A 13355-nucleotide genomic window follows, 5' to 3' on the forward strand; every position below is an offset into this window, starting at 1 on the left:
TTAATTGCAGACCCCATCTAAGGGTCCATGTGTGTGCGGTGTTAGGGGGTATAGCCATTGGCTGAGCATATCGCAAACAGTAATCTAAAGTTTTTCGGCAGCTTTAGGTTATGTTCCTGCTATGTTCTGAGTATCATGGCGCTGTCCACGCACATCAAGAGTGTCTTTTGGGATACGTTGGGCTGGTATATGTTGGCATACCATCTCTTCCCCTGCAAATGAATACAGAAAATGTGGCAGAGGAATGCATCACATGTATACCCCCCCCCAATATAATATATGTAGAAATAATATGCTGATCTTTTAAAAACTAAACCCAATAGGCTATATGAACCTTTTTTTCTTCTGTGCATTTCACTTTTGTCCTTTCCAAGTCTGCTTCATGTAATTTCCAGCTTTAATACCCTGCCAAAGCTTTTAACCGAGTTGCTTGGGCCCTTTTTTATTTTTAAGTTTTTGAGCATTTTATTTTATTTTTTGTGTTTTGCATGTTTCTCTCTCTCGTTACCCTACTTTCTCCTCACTTTCTTCAGTAATGACATAAAAATGTGAATGCTGAAATTAATCTTTATCCATTGATGATTTTGTTCATGGTAACAGTCATACTCCTGGTTGATCTTCAGATCTATTAGATGATAGAGGATGGTTTGCTTGCTTGCATTTTAAGCCTTAGAAATCAGCTATAGCTATAGCGCTGTTAACATTTGTACCATGCACCCAAGAGATACATAATGGAATCTCATCAACGTAACACAAGTATGGCCCAGCTTAATAGCATCTCAAACTTAAGCTGGATTTGCACAGACCAACCTGGCAAGCAATTATCAGGAAGGAACTTTTCCATCCTAATAACTGCCTGCTCGTCAGTGGAGCTCAGAGCTGCATTTGCATTCAGTAATCTCCTCCACAGTATGGGGTCGAGGGATGGCTACTGCAGTCACTCATCCTCCTTCAGATTCATTGTTTCTGGGCATCAGATCCACAGCACGATCTGCTGCCCAGAAATTATGATTTAATGTGATCATTTTACCCATTGAACAAGAGTTTGGCTTATTCATTGGGTGATTTCTGGCACATTTACATGGGCCTTGCTACAAAGCTCATTCCTGATAATCGGCTTGACAATTGGGCCATGTAAATCCAGCATTAGACTGCTTAAGAGTAGACCAGGCAGGTAGAAGGTGTGCCAAATTTATGACGATGGCTCTTTCTGTATGATAGATTTGGTGCATCTTATTTTAAACATATTAGACATTTTTCCTTATGCCACCTCTCGGTTGGCTCACTATAAGCCAGTATTTTGGCCTTAGAGTTTAGGCTGAGCTGAAAGGCTATGTACACCTTTTGGGGGCATTTTTTTTATTATTGCATTGTACTCATTTTGAGTTAAAAATAAGTTTTTTTTTCAGTTGATCTTAAAAAATGTTGAGCTATTTTCTCTGCATTGACTTGAGATTCTCTAGTAGCCTGCTGCTGTTTTCTGATAAGAATGTGGCTTAAATAAGTGTTTTATGACCTTTTTAGTAATTTAGAGATAAGGGTTATTAGATGACCGGCACAAAATGAAAGTACGATTCACGCATAACCCTTTGTGACAGAATGGCTGAATATTCTTAATAAAGACCAATTGAAAAAAGATTTTTACCCCAAAATGAGTAAAATCCAATCATAAAAAATTGCTCTCGATGGTGTACAATATCCTTTAAGCTAGGACTAAGCTTGTCACGATACCAAAATTTTGATTAGATTTCGATACCATAAAAAAGTATTGCGATACTCGATACCACTCGAAAAAAATAAAGCACCAAAAAAGCTGCATGCATTCTGCATTTTATCGAACGTCCGGCCCATAATAGAACAGTCCTGAAAAAAAAATGGCAAATCGCACAGTTTTTATTTATATTTTTTGTTACTGCATTCACCGCATAGGAGATTTTTTTTATTTTTTTTATATTTTAATAGTTTTTAGGACTTTTCGGATGTGGCGATTATGTAATATGTTTATTTATTGTTTATATATATTATATATAAAATTGGGAAAGGGGGTGATTTTTAACTTTATTATTTATTATATTTTTTTTATTTATTTTTTTTACTTTTAATTTAATAACTATTTCTCCCTTAGGGGTTAAAACCTGGGATCTTTTGATCCCTTGTCCTATTCACCCTAATAGAGCTCCATTAGGGTGAATAGGACCTTACACTCTCCCTGCTGCCCTGTGCTTTGTGCACATAGCAGCCAGGGCTTCAGTAGCGTCTGCGATTTTACTGCTGGGGCTCCAAACAGAATTGCCACCAATGAGGAGGGTAGCGGACCCTGTGGCCACTGCCACCAATGACTTTAATACTGGGGGGGGGGTTGAGGGGGTGCACTGCGCCACCAATGTTTTTAATACTGATGTTGGTGGAGGGGATGGGTGCACTGCACCACCAATAAAGATGACTAACCTATTAATACAAATAAAGGCAGCGGGTGCCGGCTGCAGAATCACATAGCCGGCACCCGGCCTCTATGATAGGGACCTGCTATCCGCGGCAGTTAACCCCTCAGGTGCGGTATATATCCGATATATGCAACCTGTGTAAAAGGGTTCTAACTAGGGTTGCACCTGGTATCGAATTATCAATACACAATCGATATTTTTGTACCCGGATCGATTAGATACGGGGATTTGCCTTTTACCGATAATAGGCAGCGCTACTGCACAGCCTAGTATCAGAGAACATGGCGCGTGCTGCTGTCAGCGCACTCAATGTTCCCTCAAAAGCACAGTGGAGGAATCTCTCCCTCCCCACTGCCGCTGCAGAATCGCATAGACGGCACCCGGCCTCTATGACGGGGGAACTGCGATTCTCGGCAGTTAACCCCTCAGGTGCGGCACCTGATGTGTTTATTGCTGCGGATCGCAGCGCCCTGTCATAGAGGCCAGGTATGTGATTTTGCAGCCTGCACCCGCCGCCTATATTTGTATTAATGGGTTAGTTATCGTCATTGGTGGTGCAGTGGCCACAGCCCCTCCCCTCTTGTCATTGGTGGCAGCAGCACAGTGGGGAGGGAGGGAGAGATTCCTGCCCTGTGATTCTGAGGGAACGTGGCGCGCGCACTAAGAGCAGCACGCGCCATGTTCTCTGATACTAGGCTGTGCAGTAGCGCCGCCTATTATCGGTAAAAGGCAAATCCTCGTATCTAATCGATCCTTGTACAAAAGTATCGATTGGGTATTGATAATTTGATACCAGATGCAACCCTAGTTAGGACCCTTTTACACAGGTTGCAGATATGGCCATTTATTGGGAATTAATGTTCATATGAATATTCGTTCCTGAATTGGCTCATGTAGAGCTGCCACTAATCATCTCTCAAGGTATCGCATCTTTCAAACTGCGCCAAAAATAACTATGGTTGGCAGCATGTTGCCCCTTTAGTAGACAGGATTGTGCCACTGAAAAACAAGGAAAATGCATGTGGGCGAAGTCGAACCATCGTAGTAATGTTACTTACTGATCATTGCTGCATGTGTGAAAAAAGGCCCTTAGTTGATTAGATGACCAAAGACAAAGTTGCTCTGAAAAAGACTGTGCATTACTGTGCAGACTTAGAAAAAGAGCACAAGTGTTTGATTTCTATTTTTATTCATGTTTTCATATAAATGTTTTTTTTTCTTACAGAAAACCTTAATGGATTATAAAGAAATTGCTGTACAACATGTGCTCGACATTCGAAGCTTTATCAATGATTCCTTCAAAGAACTTGAACCATCCCATCTTATAACACTAACTGTTGCCTCAACACTGGTGACCATATGGACGTACAACTTCATATTTCAACGTGAAAGTAAGAATTTATTTCCAATGTAGAAAATCGTAGCAAAAATTGGAAAAAGAGAAAACATAACATTCTGTAGGTCTCTTGCTAAGGCTTATCCTAAATTATTATTTCTGCTTCACTAGTTCAAATGTATTTTAATTATCTTATTTTTCACTTTATAAGGTGCACCAAGATTTTAGAAGAGGAAAATGTATTAAAAAAATATTTTTCATCGGCTCTAAGATCAGACATTTCCCCGCCCCCCCAAATCGGGTCCCCAATCTTTATTAGACCTCAGATCAGACCCCCAATCTGTATCAGACCTCAGATCAGACCCCCAATCCTCATTAGACCTTAGATCAGCCCCCCAATCAGACCTCAAATTAGATCCCCCAGTCAGACCCCCAATCTTTATTAAACCTCAGATCAGGCTCCCAATCTGTATCAGACCTCAGATCAGATACAGTAGTCTCGGCTGGAGATGATGAGGAGATGCCAAATGTCCGGTCTGTGAGGTATGATATGATCCAGGAGAAGGACAGGTCAGTGATGCTAAGAGATGAGAGAGTTTGTAACAGAAGGCAGTGGTCAACAAGGCAGAGGACAGGTCAAGGAGAAAGGAGGACAGAGTAATGTTTTTCGGTTTTGGCTGTTAGCAGGTCATTTGGTGACTTTGGTAAGGGCAGTTTGTCAAGTGGTGGGGTCGGAAGCCGGATTGTAGACTGTCAAAGAGGGAGCAGGAGGAGAGATGAGGACAGTTTAGAATAGACATGTTGCTCAAGTAGCTTTGAGGCATATGGAAGAAGTGATATAGGGCGATAACTGGATAAAGAAGATGGGTCAAGTGAAGGCTTTTTGAGGATGGGTGTAATGGTAGCATGTTTAAAACCAGAGGGGATTACACCTGAGGTTAGTGATAGGTTGAAGAGATGAGTTAGGGCTGGGATTAACACTGTGGTGAGATTAGGGATGAGGTGGGATGGGATTGGGTAAAGTGCACAGGTGGTAAGATGTGATCTGGAGAGTAGGGTGGAAAGTTTTTCTTCTGTAATGGTGGAGAAGCAGGTTTTGGGAGAAAAGGACTGAGTAGTTGTGTAAGGGAGCTGTGGGGACTGTGCACTGAAGCTTTCTCTGTTGTTGACTATCTTTTGTTTGAAGTATGTGGCAAAGTCCTCAGCTAAGGTGAGGGTGGGGGCGTTGGGGGACGGAGAAGGGAGTTGAAAGTGTTAAATAATTGTTTAGGGCTGTGGGACAGGGAAGATATGAAAGATGAGAAGTAGGCCTGTTTTGCATCGGCGAGTGAGGATTTGAAAATGAGGAAGGATTGTTTGTATGTGGTGAAGTGTTCCTTAGAGTGGGATTTCTTCCATCGCCTCTCTGCAGCCCTGGAAGCTTGTTTGAGTTTTTTGGTCAGGTTGGTGTGCCAGGGTCAGGGTTGTCTGTTTTGTTGCAAATAAATAACAGATGAAGGCTCCAGCACTCACTTTTGTTGAAGTGTCATTTTCTCCATTCTTTATTGGTAGGTATTCACAGACAAAAATATTTGCCTGTATTATATGAGGATAATATACTAGATATAGTACTCAAACAGGGCTGTAGAATTGCATCAAAAAGACCAACTACAATAGGGAATACCTTGTCTCTATCATTGTTTGTACGGGAAATACACCCACAAAAAAATACATGGTTAACATACAAAGGATTCACACGCTGCGGTAGCCAGCGATGCCGCACCTGCAATTATGTGCAAAATACAGACCACACACAGACATTTTAATATCAAGTCTTACATCAACTGCAATACAAAAGCTGTGGTCTACGTGATCTTTTGTGAACAATGTGATAAAATGTATATAGGGTGTACTATAAGAAAATTAAAAAATAGAATTTTGGAACACCTGAATTATATAGAGAATCCCTCATATACTAATATATCAAATGCCGCAAGACATTTTATAGATAAACACAATCGCAGTGCAAGGTGTTTTAAAACATTTGCGATAGAACATGTAAAAACTCCGGCTAGAGGAGGAGATTTTAGGCGTCTAGTAAACCTCAGAGAGGCCTTCTGGATATTTAAACTGGAAACAAGGCACCCAAAGGGAATGAACATGAGGAGGGAAATCATGCATTTCTACTAGGTAATATAGAGAAGGTGAGATGCGTTTTTCTCGTGCTTTTTTCCATTGGGGGACACAGACCATGGGTATAGCTTGAGGTATTAGTAGGAGGGACACTATGCAAATGAAAGAGCTCCTCCTCCTCGGGCTATACCCCCCGACTCCACCAGGAGGAACTCAGTCTTTGCTTATTGTCCGGTGAAGGAGGTTGACACGATCACTATCTCTACTCCTTTTTGTTATTTTCTTTCTAGATGGGGACACAGGTCGGCATGGCGCCTTCCTGGTCCCCCGTGGAGTGCCCGCCGCCGCCCTTGGACGCTGCCTGGCTGCCTCCATTGCCCCCAAAGAAGACAAGTGGATCCGGGTTCGACCTGCAGCTCCGGTTTCCCACCAGCCACTGGGTCACCTGCTGCCACCCTCCACCAGAGCACTGCACTCCTGGGCAAGGAGTCAGAAGCCTAAAGAGGTGCATCCCTGCTGGTCCTGGAGTGGAGGGAGAAGATCTGCAGGAGCAGATAAGTATACCTGCATCCCTGCCTTACCCCTCCCCCCTCCACCATTCTCATTCCCCTGAGCTGCCTGGGTGAAGCAGAGATAGGAATCCTTCTGGGGGCACGTTGGGCTCTTTATTAGGGGCACATATTGCCTGCCTTTAAGGCAGGCTCAAAGGCATCTGGCAGGCTATGCGTGGCACTTGCCGGCATCGCTCTTTTTTTTCTCCTGAGCAGGGACGCACCACAGAGTTCGGCGGTGGTACTCACCGCGGCTGCGCTGGCTCTTCCCTTCTTAACCCAGGGACATTAGCCCCCGATACATGTAAAGGGGCCCGGGTAACGATGGGTCAATTTTTTTATACGGCGCGCGCGTTCTTTTCGCGCCGTTATGATGCGACCGGGGGGGCGGAGCCTCTGTTCTGCTCTGGCACTTCCTCTTGCTGTGTTCGGCCGTGCAGTCCGAACTCTCGCGCGACTTCCCTGCTCCTCTCAAATCAGGAGAATGGCGTAAAAAGCCGCCGGTGGTCCTCTTCTTCTCCCCATTAATACAGCTTTCTGCTGTATGAGTAAATGCCATGCCTTTGATGTGACAGATACAAATGGGCGTTATGAGACCTGGCTGCTAAGCTAAAGCAGGTGTGGGGATAAGTCTTCCCCTTAGTTTGCCATAACTTTTTTTTCTCAGGCCCCACTAGGGTCCTGTCAGATGTGCCATTAAACCTTTTTTTCGTCGCCTGTCTCTTGTGCTCTGCTCCTGGACAGGATATCCTCCATCTCTTGCTCAGCCCAGTCCTCCCTCCGCATGACGCTATCCTGCCTCTCTGCGGAGACGGCGGTACTACAGCTCATAGCTGTGTGAGTTAAGGTCTTGACCTCTGATGTTTAAAAAAAAAAAAAAAATTTAAAAATTTCCCATCTGGGTTTACAAAGACCAGCGGTCCCCGCTTGGGCATCTGCCATGTCCAGCGCAGCCGCTGAACTGGTCTTAGTCGCCAAGGCAGCCATGTCCTTTAATCCTGTGGCGCTAACCTCTCCATCTCTCTCAGTGGTCCCCACAGTGGGTGCCTGACTACGTAGAGGCAGCGTGAGCGGCAGCATCCCACCTCGGATGTCTCCGTCTCCCCCCTCGCCTGTGGTGCTTTCGGACTGCTCTTCCCCCTCCCCTAGGGAGAGCAATCCGAAGGGGAATTATCCGGCTCGGATGAGCCAGGTCCTTTTTTGGACTATAGGGCATTTTCAAATCCTGTGACGCCAACCACCTCTCTGTGGTTTTTCCACAGAAGACGCCCGACTACTAACAGGGAGCGTGAGCGGCAGCATCCATCCTCGGATGGCTCCGTCTCTCCCCCCTCGCCTAGAGGCGCGTTCGGACGACTCTCCCCTCCTCCCTTAGGGAGCGCAAGTCTGAAGGGGAATTTCCGGCTCTGACCAGGTCATGGAGCGTGACCCCTCGCCTAAGCTCTCCACCGTGGTGGCTGACTTAGTGGCGACTGTCTGAGACACCCTTATTCTCCAAGGGGATTCTCCTCCTTCCACTGGTCAGGAGTTCCCCCCTTTTTTCTGTCCAGGGAGTCAGAGACTACCGTGTTCCCGGTCCATGAGGGATTTTTCCGCGGTCATATCCAGGGCCTGGGGTCGTCTTAATAAGGTTCTCGACCACCCAGCGGGTGAATATACTTTATCCTTTCCTGCTGATGGCGAGGAGAGGTGTCTCCTCCCCCTAGGGTGGATCCTTGGTGGCCGGATTAGCCAATTATATGGCTCTCCCTGTCTTAGACAGTTCCTCTTTGTAGGATGCTGTAGACAGACGCATAGACTCTCTTTCCAGGTCCTTTTCTTCACTGGCAGGCGCGTCCCTGCGACCTACCTTTCACTCAGCAGGGGTAGCCAGTGCTCTCTCGGTGTGGTTACAGCGCCACCACCAGGAACTGGCGGAGCAAGTTGCGTCTACTGACACACTGGAGTTGGTTCTCCAGATGTCTCAGGCTTCTAAGATTCTTTGCGAAGCTTCTAGGGACATTGTTCCCCTCTTTGCCCGCAGGTTGACCATCTCTGTCACTCAGTGCGAAGAGATCGGATTAAAGGTGTGGGACGCCGATGCCTCCACCAAGCGTTCCCTCGCTAATCTCCCCTTTGGGGTTTCCAGACCTTATGGGGATCAGCTAGACAAGTTCATCTCTGCATGCCTTTTGCCGTTTCTCATCTGGTAGGCCGTCGCCTGCTTCCCCCGCCGGGGGTCTCAGGTCGTCCGCAAAAAGGCCTTCCTTTAAACCAGCCTTCCCGGCACTAGAGGGCCCAGTCAGCTCGCCCTGCTGCGCCCAAGCCTATCTGCATGTCACGATTGCGGATTCCCACCAACGATTCCTGCGCTTCGCCATTAGGGGTCGACACTGTCAGTTTGTCACCCTTCCTTCGGTTGGCGACCACCCCTCTGGTCCTTACCAAGGTCCTGGACCGCTCATGGCGCTTTTTCGTACCAGGGGCATTCCTTTGCTGCCCTATTGGGACGATATCCGGATAGAGGCCCCCTCTCTACCGCAGGCCGAGGATAGCGTCCGGATCACTGTTCAGACTGGAGCAGTTCGGCTGGCTGATAACTTTCCCAAACTCCTGTCTCTTCCCGTCCCAGAAGCTCTCCTTCTGGGGGATGTTATTGGATACCTCGGCCGCCAGAGTATTCTGCCTGCCTTTAAGTCCTCCCAGATCCAGGGAGCAGTGCCACATCTGCTGCGCTAACCGTGCCTATCCATACGGGAGTACATGCAGGTCCTGAGTCTTATGGTAGCCTCTTTCGAGGCCGTTCCATATGCCCAGTTTCACACTCGCCTGGTGCAACAGAAGATCCTTTACCTCTGGGACAAGACCTCTCGCGGTCTGGACGATAGCGTCTGCTTGTCTCAGCGGGTTCGGGCAGCTCTTCCTTGGTGGCTGTCCCCGATGAACCTGAGGTCGGGGAGATCTTTTTTCCCATTTTCCTGGACGATCATCACCACCGATGCCAGCCTCCTGGGTTGGGGCAGCATTCTCCAGTCTCGCACGGTTCAATGGATTGGGTCGGCGGCAGAGTCTCGCCTTCCAATCAACATTCTGGAACGGGGTGGCGATTTTCCGCTCTCTCTTTCTCCCATTGGACCCCTCTCCTTGCGGGCCTCCCAGTGAGGATTCAATTGGACAATGCCACGGCCGTGGCCTACATCAACCATCAGGGCGGGACCCGCAGCCGGATGGTGATGCAGGAGGTGACGAGAATTCTGATGTGGGCGGGGACGCACGTTCCGGTGTTGTCAGCAGTTTACATTCCAGGAGTGGACAACTGGACAGCGTTTTTTTCTAAGCCGCAACTAGGGGAATCCAGGCGAGTGGTCTCTGCATCCAGAAGTGTTCGAAGAAATCTGCCACAGATGTGGCCATCCGGATGTGGACCTACTGGCGTCCAGGTTCAACAACAAGCTCCCAGTGTTCCTGGCTCGCGCCCGAGATCTGAGGGCGTACGGATGGACGTGCAGGTGTCTCCGTGGCAGGACTTCAGCCTCCTCTGTTTTCCTCTCCTACCAAAGGTTCTACGCAAGATCGAGACGGAAGGGATCCCGACCGTTCTCTTCGCCCCAGAGTGGCCTCGCCGCGCGTGGTTTTCGGACGTGGCTCGGATGCTGGCGGACGCCCCATGGCCTCTTCCCGACAGACAGGACCTACTGTCTCAGGGCCTGCTTTTCCACCAGAATTTCCGGTCTCTTCGTTTAACGGAGTGGCTGTTGAAACCGCCATCCCGAAGAAGAGGGGGTTCTCGGATTCAGTGATTAGGACCATGATCAGAGCGAGGAAGTCGTCTTCCTCTCGGATTTACTATCGTACCTGGAAGGCTTTCCTGTCCTTTTGTGAGAGTTCGGGGTTCCCTCCCCTTCGCTTTTCCATCATGATGGTACTGTCTTTTCTTCAGTCTGGGCTTGAGCAGGGACTGTCACCTAGTTCCCTGTAAGGTCAGGTTTCGGCGCTGGCCGCCTTTTTTTTTTTCAGTGGTCCCTTGCTCTTATGGGTCCGGTGAAGACCTTTCTTAAGGGGGTGGCACATTCGGTTCCCCCGCATGTTCCCCCTTTTGTCTCCTTGGGATCTCAATTTGGTCCTGCGTGCTCTGCAGTCGGCCCCCTTTGAGGGAGGTCTCTCTGACTGTTTTCACCTGGAAAGTGGTCTTCCTTGGGGCTAGGGATCGACCGATATTGATTTTTTAGGGCCGATACCGATAATTTGTGAACTTTCAGGCCGATAGCCGATAATTTATACCGATATTCTGGGAATTTTCATTTTTGAGAAAAAAAAAAATTCCTACACAAATCTGCTGAAAATTAATATGTTTATTGTTAATGTGTATTTTTTTTTTTATTGTTAATGTGTATTTTTTTTTTTATAAATCTTTTTCATTTATACTTAATATTTTTGTGTTTTTTTTTTTTACTAACTTTTAACCCCCTTAGGGACTAGAACCTTTGTCCTATTCACCCTGATAGATCTCTATCAGGGTGAATAGGATCTCACACTGTCCCTGCTGCTCTGTGCATAGTGCACACAGCAGCATGGAGCTGAACATGGCAGCCAGGGCTTCAATAGCGTCCTGGCTGCCATGGTAACCGATCGGAGCCCCAGGCTTACACAGCTGGGGCTCCGATCGGAGGAGCAGGGGAGAGGGGATCCTGTGGCCACTGCCACCAATGATTAATACTGGGTTGGTGGGGGGGGGGGGGGGGGGGCGCACTGCGCCACCAATGTTTTTACTATTGGCCGGGATTGGGATGGGGGTGGGGGGCGCACTGCGCCACCAATGATTAATACTGGGGGACTTGGGGGGGCGCACTGCGCCACCAATGAAGATAAGTCTCTCGATCATTCATATATAGGAGGCGGGAGCTGGCTGCAGAATCACATAGCCGGCTCCCGACCTCTATCAGCGGTAGCTGCGATCCGCGGCACCTGAGGAGTTAACTACCGCGGACCGCAGCTATTGCTCATAGAGGTCGGGAGCCGGCTATGTGATTCTGCAGCCAGCTCCCGCCTCCTCTATATGAATGAATGAGAGGCTTATCTTCATTGGTGGCGCAGCGGCCACAGCCCCTCCCCTCCTCTTATGTTCTATCCCCTCATTGGCGGCAGCGGCAGCAGCAGCACAGGGGGAGGAGACACTGCTTCCTTCTCCCCTGTGCTGCGGAGGGAACACAGAGCGCTGAGAGCAGCGCGATCTGTGTTCCCCATACGTTATCGGTATATCGGCAAAATAGATGCCGATACCGATAACGTTCAAAATCCTCAATATCGGCCGATAATATCGGCCAAACCGATAATCGGTCGATCCCTACTTGGGGCCATAAGTTCTAATGCAGCTACATAGCGTAGTGATTAAAGTTCTGGGCGATTATGCAGAAGCTGTGAGTTCAAATCCCATCTCAAGTTTTTAAATCAGACTGGTGTCGGAGCTGGCCGCTCTTTCCTATCAGGAGCCTTTTCTGGTTTTCCAACAGGATAAGGTTGTGCTCTGTCCGGTCCCCTCCCTTTTGCCCCAGGTGGTCTCTCCCTTCCACCTTAATGAGGATCTGGTCCTGCCTTCCTTTTGCCCTTCTCCGGCTAAGCCCAAGGAACGCACTCTGCAATTCCCTGGATGTTGTACGGGCCCTGAAGGTGTATCTCGCGGCTATTGCTTCCGTCCGCCGTTCACGGCACTCTGGATCTGCTCGGCTATTTCCACGGCTTATCGCGCTTGTGGTAGAGTTCCCCCTGCTAGGATTACCGCTCACCCTGCTAGGGCAGTGGGGGCTTCCTGGGCAAGACGCAATCATGCCTCTGCGTCTCAGCTGTGTAAGGCGGCCACCTGGTCGTCCTTACATACCTTTACAAATTTTTATCAGTTGCATTCACTGGCTTCGGCTGATGCGGTCTTTGGCCGCAGGGTTTTGCAGGCTGTGGTTCCTGTTTGACCGTTGGACGTTCCTCCTGGCGGTGCTGAGATTTTTTCCCACCCCATGGACTGCTTTAGGACGTCCCATGGTCTGTGTCCCCCAATGGAAAAAAGCACGAGAAAAGGAGATTTTTGTGAAACTCACCTGTAAAATCTTTTTCTCGTCTTTTCCATTGGGGGACACAGCTCCCACCCATTCTGTCTATTGCAGGAGGGGTCTTCAATTCAGTTTTCTGCTTATGGTTGGACCTTATGGCTTGGTCCGATGGTTTCCTTAAGTTTTTCTTGCTCCTTCTCCTACTGCTTGTGCAACGCCTGAGTTCCTCCTGGTGGAGTCGGGGGGTATAGCCCGAGGAGGAGGAGCTCTTTCATTTGCATAGTGTCCCTCCTACTAATACCTCAAGCTATACCCATGGTCTGTGTCCCCCAATGGAAAAGACGAGAAAAAGATTTTACAGGTGAGTTTCACAAAAATCTCCTTTTTTCCTCAAAAATAGGATAGGCGACCAATCCAATGTGAATAAGTACCTAAAAATTGCAGGAGTTAAATAGCAGAGTTCCCCTTTCTTTCTTTTCTTTTATCCATATGATTCACTGTTTTTATGTTAACAACATGAGTAATTATGGGTGCGCAGTGAAAGATTTATGGGTGGTGGTGGGGGGTTAAATGACAGCTACTTGGAGGTTATAGGGAGAGTAGATGCGAACAGAGTGTACTTCAAATGAAGTGAGCGTAATGGAGGGTGGCAGTGGAGTTGGGATGTAGGAGCAGGTGTCTGATAGAAGACAATCTCCTCCTCCATGTTTGCAACCGGGGCAGGGGGTCTGAGTGAAATGAGATCCGCTCTAAGAAAGTGCAGCAGGGGAGGAGGTGTCAGAGGGTGTCAGCCATGTTTCTGTGAGACCCAGAAAGGAAAGTTTTCGAGAGATGAAGAGGTCATAAATGTAAAACAGTTTGTTAAACAGAGCGCCCATTCCATAATGCTCCT

General features: G+C 47.9%; 1 protein-coding gene across 1 annotated transcript in view; it reads left to right on the plus strand.

Annotated features, from left to right (window-relative positions):
• LOC121004077 (sphingosine-1-phosphate lyase 1-like) overlaps positions 1–13355 on the plus strand; it is a 120053-nt gene that overhangs the window by 25169 nt on the left and 81529 nt on the right. Inside the window, exon 2 of the mRNA XM_040436157.1 lies at positions 3670–3835. Within this exon, the coding sequence (XP_040292091.1) occupies positions 3670–3835 (166 nt within the window). The remainder of the gene's footprint in view (positions 1–3669; positions 3836–13355) is intronic.

The sequence above is a fragment of the Bufo bufo genome, chromosome 6 (assembly GCF_905171765.1).
Source record: "Bufo bufo chromosome 6, aBufBuf1.1, whole genome shotgun sequence".
Taxonomy (NCBI): Eukaryota; Metazoa; Chordata; class Amphibia; order Anura; family Bufonidae; genus Bufo; species Bufo bufo.